The sequence below is a fragment of the Macaca nemestrina genome, chromosome 8 (genome assembly GCF_043159975.1).
Source record: "Macaca nemestrina isolate mMacNem1 chromosome 8, mMacNem.hap1, whole genome shotgun sequence".
In the NCBI taxonomy this organism is placed as follows: Eukaryota; Metazoa; Chordata; class Mammalia; order Primates; family Cercopithecidae; genus Macaca; species Macaca nemestrina.
This window is the reverse complement of record NC_092132.1, coordinates 94,096,029-94,102,028: the sequence shown is the minus strand read 5'-3', so window position 1 is coordinate 94,102,028 and position 6,000 is coordinate 94,096,029. Positions and strand designations below refer to the sequence as shown.

The 6,000-nt window shown below is 37.0% G+C and overlaps 1 protein-coding gene across 8 annotated transcripts in view; it reads right to left on the bottom strand.

Moving 5' to 3' along the window:
- Positions 1-2,104: 2,104 nt before the first annotated feature.
- The window catches only part of LOC105495658 (peroxidasin like), a 507,670-nt gene continuing 503,774 nt past the window's right edge, over positions 2,105-6,000 (bottom strand). For 5 of the 8 annotated variants that reach the window (XM_071068251.1, XM_071068252.1, XM_071068256.1 and 2 more), the window contains 2 exons: positions 5,154-5,267; positions 2,111-4,401 (listed from right to left, as the gene is read on the bottom strand). In XM_071068251.1, the coding sequence (XP_070924352.1) occupies positions 4,303-4,401; positions 5,154-5,267 (213 nt within the window). In that variant the 3' untranslated portion in view covers positions 2,111-4,302. Of the gene's footprint in view, positions 4,402-5,153; positions 5,268-6,000 lie in introns of all 8 variants that reach the window. The other 3 variants (XM_071068254.1, XM_071068255.1, XM_071068250.1) reach the window with 3 other exon arrangements.

Below are 6,000 nucleotides of genomic sequence, written 5' to 3'. Positions count from 1 at the left end.
ATAAAGGTACCATTTCAAATGCTTGTCATTCCCAGTAGTGGTGATATCTTAATAGATGGGTGATTCCTAAGCAGTCATCACCTGGAAGACTCCACTTAGGTGTTTTTTCCCCACTGGGTATTTTTATAACCCTCCACTGCTAGTGCAGAGGGGAACAGTGACTAAAGGACTGTCACTTTCTTCCCAAAATGTTCTAAGATTCAAGCTTTTTTCTCATATTTTCCATTACTCCCTTCCACCCCAAATGCCTACAGTGACGCGGCCTATGCATCAGAGACCTGTGTATTAAGTGTTCTGTGCTTACTTGTGGTCAGAGAGAACTGCAGAGGCTAAAAGTAGAAATCATTCAGATGTGAACAAAGTGAATTAATGCTCATCACTCAATTATACTTCACAATTATAACTGCTTTCCACAAGTTTTGAGATACATTTTAGTTTTGGGTTCAGTCTAAATATTTTATAATTTCCATCCTAATCTATTTTTTGATGAAAGTATATGCATATACTATCATTTTGTTAATTATTAGTTTTCTATTTTGAGTGTATTTGTTATGAAGTAATATACAGTGTAAAATAACACTCGATCGCTGAAATTTGTTAAAATATAAAGTGCAACACAGGGTCAGTTTTTCAAAATGTTTCCTATTTTCCACCAGTTCCATTCCTTCTCTTAGTATCCTTCAGAATTTTTTACTATCTTAAATCCTTGGGGTGCTAATAATCCTATTTGTTGTGATTTTTTCACTAATCTGTGTGATGAGCCGTTTCCTCATATGGTTTGTGATTTCTTTATTGGGACAGGGCAACTGTTTACATCCGTTTCCTAGCTTGGGATTTCCAAACCTTAAGGCTAGTGTCAATTTAACTGCAGACCTCCACAGGGCATGGGATAAGAGTTTCTTCCATCCCAAGCTGGGAATAGAAAGGACCTTCTCTGCAGCATCCCTGGATTGGAGACCAGATTTTCCAGGCATCCTCCATGGGAAGGACGTCCTAAGGAAGCAACTTGGTTTATGCTCATAGCATTGTCCTGGCCCCAGGCTGCACCATCTAATCCCGAGTGTGAATTTAAAACGCCAGCCTCAACTTTACCAGGCCCTACCTATATCTGACTTTATTTTGTCCCTGGCTTGCCTTTTGTATCTCTTGATTTAGGTTCCTTCCGTTGTAAAACTCAGAGACTTTCTGTGTTTTTTTCCTCTCATATTCAATTACATATTTCATGTTCTGTATCATATTTTGTTCAGCATTTTAGAAACCTGAAACAGAACAGGATTCTGGTTAGTTCAGTTTTCCATGTCATTAGAAATTTGGGGCGTGGGTTTAAAACATAAAACGTAGTCTTGCAGGCTCTTTGCGCTTCTAGTGTCTGGGCTTTGATTTAACACTGGGCACTAGAGCTCCTTGTCTTCATTGTGCTTGGTTCATTACCAGGATCAAATTGGAATGTTCTCCAGATTCATCAGCATAGACCTGTGTGGCTCCAGCCTGCTCCTTTAGCTCTGCCTCCATGCTCTGCCCTTCAGAGTCACTTGTACATCCAGTTCATGTGTTTTACCTTTATACATTTTTTCTTTCTTTTGTGGGCAAATGGTATCACATTGTCAATCACATATTCCATGCCCTGACAGCAAGTCGTGTTGTTTCTTTCACATGTTTTTCCAAAAAACAGATTACTTGATACTTTCCACTTCTAAACGATTCTAAATTTCTAAAAATCCAAGTTCTCCTCTAACTTGACTTAGTTTCTTTTCTCTCAAAATATCATTACCACTTCACGTGTGTAAGTCTTATCAGCTTACGTAGGTTTTACCCAGCTCATTTATTTTTGATGTGATACTTTCTTTTAAAATCTGAAAAATGGAAATTTCTACTACACACACACAAAGGCACATGCACACACATACACACACACAGGCACACATCCTAAAATTAAAAATAGTCATTGCACTTAGACTGGAGAAATGAAGGACAGGGTATATATCCTTGGGAAATATTTGAAATTTTTACCATTTGCAATATTATTTTCAAGAATAAAAACAATATTAAAAACATAGACAAACAAGTGTTATACAATAAAATGTACAAAGTAAAAAGCAATTTATATGACTGAATTATAATGATGTCTATAAAGTTGGCTGAATTTTCAAGTTACCTTGTCAATCGACAAACAGTTTTTAAAATCCTCATGTAGTCAATCCAGTTCCATTTTAAATGATAATTTCATTCTGTTATTTTAATATCTGTTTATGTTATATGAGCCAGTCATATTAACCACGTGACATCCAAGTTAATGTGTGGTTAGTGTGTAAAAAATAAAATCAGCAATCACATAGGTCTTGTTTAAATGGCAGTAAGATGAACAACAGCAAATGAATATTATGAGAAACCTAAACTTGACCAAGTTCATTCACAATTGTCATTTGTTACTCTCATCTGCAGGTAAGCTTACTGTGACTGTTTCTGAGGAACGCATTACACTTACATTCAGAAGATTTAGCTGCATTTCACCATGGTGGGTCTTAAAAGGCCACCAAATGTCAAGCATCTGAGATTTGTTAGGTTTTATCTTTTAAAACTTAGTATAATAAAAAATTGTTTTGGATTTTTAAAGGCCATGAAATATAAAACTGTTATGGCATATTAGGATGTATCCTTTTAAACTTTTTTAGTAAAAATTAATTTGGATCTTGGGAATCACTAACACATTTAAAAACAAATATACTACAAACTCCAGAAACATCTTTCCTCACTCACGATAAAAAAAGCTACCAGAATATTTTCTCTAAAACTAATACTGCATTTTACAAAAGAACTCTAAATATTGGGAAACGATGCCTATTTTTAAAAGTTTATTTTGTAATTGAAAAACAGTAGCGCTGTGTCTTTGAGGCCCTCTCTTGGCAGCACACTACATGAAATATTTCCTCAAAGGGTTTGGCTGTCATGGTTGCTTATGCTTGTAATTCCAGTGCTTTGGGAGGCTGAGGAGGGACGATTGCTTGAAGCCAGAAGTTTGAGATCAGCCTGGAGAACACAGTGAAACCCTATTTCTACAAAATTAAAAAAAAAAATTAGCTGGACATGGTGGCATGCACCTGTCGCGCCACCCACTCAAGAGGCTGAGATGAGACTATTGCTTGAGCCCAGGAGGTGGAGGCTGCAGTGAGCTGTGATGGCACCACTGCACTGCACTCTAGCCTGGGTGACAGAGTGAGACCTTGTCTCAAAAAAAAAAAAAAGCCTTGGCACAAAGTATTCTTTAAAAAGATCTATCAACCCCACATATGAGTACATATTTTTATATCAGATTTTAAAGGCTCTGATCTAATATGAAGTGAAAATCACCTAAATTACTTAATACTCAATTCTGAGTATAAATACACTTGTCTATGGGGTTCTGTGTCAAATGCTGTAAGAGAGTGCCCAAATTAGAAGAACCCTACAGCAACACCTTTTGTAAAAGTCAGAAACACTTTCAAGTCTGCTTATAGTAAATTCAGATTGCTCCTGAATTTCAGGCTTGGCTCTATTTCAATTTTGACATCTCAGGAATGGTAACAATGACAAGTAAGAGGAAGGCAGACATTGAGCAATTCTGCTTTAGTCTCTTTCTTTCAGAGAGTTTGCATTTTTCAGCCACATGCAGAACTAACAAGTTCCCTAAAATAATGATATTCCTTTACTGACTTTTTCCTTATGTCCCAGGACTTAAGAGACTAAGGAAGGTTAAGATAAATGCCTTCCCAGCAAAATCTGACAATTGTCTAGGTTGTAGATCTGAGAGAGGGGGGTCAGTGGGGAGAACAGCATCACAACATTGTCATGAAAGTATCATAGACCCTTCCAGATGTTTTCGTAAGTGTGAAACTCATTATTTTAAAATTCCTGCAGATTATGAAACCTGGAGACCTCTCTAAATTCCAAAATTAGAGATTTTCCACAATACTCGTATATTTTTTAAATATTCCATGGTATTCTTTTTATTTCCAGATGCGGTATGTAAAACTGACAGCTTACAGTAAGAAATATTTCTTATGATAAAATATTTCCTATGCACTTTATTGCTTTTAGTTTTGAATTATTTCAAGATGTGTTAGAAAATGAACAAAATAAAAGATCTTCAGTATATGTAAGATTAAATGAAGTAAGTTGCTTAAGTCAGTGGTTTCCATATCAATGATGTGACTACAAGTTAAAAGTGCCAAAGTCCTAAGTGTCTCTTCCTGAGAAATTTCCCATTCAGGGCTCAAGAGCACAACACTTTTATTAGCGTTTCTCTGGGGAATCAGTTGGCATTCCTCAGTCTCTGCAAACTGGACAGCAGGTTCCTTTTACCAATTCAGGACTGGGACAGGGAGCCGGCGGACAAATCTCCACCACACAGGTGACCTGGCCACTCTGAAAGGCAACATGCACATATCACCTCCATGTTTTTTATAGTCAAAGTACTTAAAAGACAAATAAATATTTCTTATAATACATAATCTAATAAGCTGACTGTCTCCATACAATAAAAATTGTTCATAGCATAAGCTCATTTTTGCATGGTTTCTATTCAATCTTTCTTTCCACACATTTGCAGCGCGAAGAGCAAGGCTGCCCTATAAAATGTTACCTACCGTATCGTACCATATGGTAGGATTAGCTGAGGAAGTTCATACATTTCTAGATGGCTGGAAAGAATCAGCTCTGTTCAAAAAGCAAACTAAATAACAAATATAGAGCATGTTTTTTTGTTTTGGTGGACACCATGACAACACTTTTTTATTTTTCCGTAAAATTGGGTAGTTTACCAAGTGCCCACAGTGTTTATAGTGAGCCTGACTGCAGAATAATGAGATGAACTCAAGTCCCAGGCTGGCTCAGTTTACTTGTTGACATAAACTTCCTTAGCCTCAGCTCCTTTGTCCATCAGTGAACATGGAAAAAGCTCGTTGTCTCTGGCAAGTGCTCATAAGATTGTGGCTATACTTTTTTATCAGTAAGCAAAAACCTCAAAATTTCACACCAGTACCTTGATCTTAAAAATATACCTAGAATCTATTGATATAAAGTTTTTTTTTTCTCCTTTTGAATTTTTCAATTATGCTTCAAGTGGCTGGCTAGGAGAAGTGAAATGGGGGGAGCTGGAGGGGAAAAGCAGCACAAACCTCACAGATGCAGTGAGTGCAGTCTTCTTTCATCCAGCGCTCCTCAGCCTTCCTTGGAACTCCTTTAACATCTGTACACCCTGCCTGCCTCAGGCGTGCCTCCAGCTTGTTTATCTGAAAGAGGAGGCAAAGGAAAGAAGAGTGGGAATTGAAGCGGATAGCAACAAAGCCAATCAATAACGTGGTTTGATGAAATGCTCTATTCTGTAAGCACACACCTAGAAGGCAAAAGAAACTTCAAAGCCTACATGATTTTTCTTAATATTTTCCCCCAGAACTTAATGAGCTTGATTCATCCAGTATCCAAACTAATAAACAGTTCTGTAGGTGTTAAAAAATATTGAACATGGACCTAGAGTCTGAAAGAGTTAATTTCTAAAGGAAGGGGAATTAAAATCAAATGAATAAAATTACATATTTGGAAAATCTTCTCAATAAGCATAAATGTAAATTCAACTAATAAGTATTTTTATTATTTGTCACCCAAGTTGTTATAAAATAATATGTATTTAACAGATATTTATTAAGTTTCAAAGATGAAAGCAAGCAAACCAGGGTCTCTCTGGCTTTACAATTTGGTAGAAAGGCCAATAAATCACGGCTATAAGCCATTAGATAATGAAGGTCTTTAGGAATCCCAAGGAGAGCAGAAGGGAAGTTGATATGGTTTGGCTTTATGTCTCCACCCAATCTCATGTTGAATTGTAATTCCAAATGTTGGGGGAGGGACCTGGTGGGAGGTGATTGGATCTTGGGGGTGGATTTCCCTTATGCTCTTCTCATGATAGTGAGTTCTCAGGAGATCTGATGGTTTGATAGTGTTTGGCAGTTCCTCCCCCATTTGCTC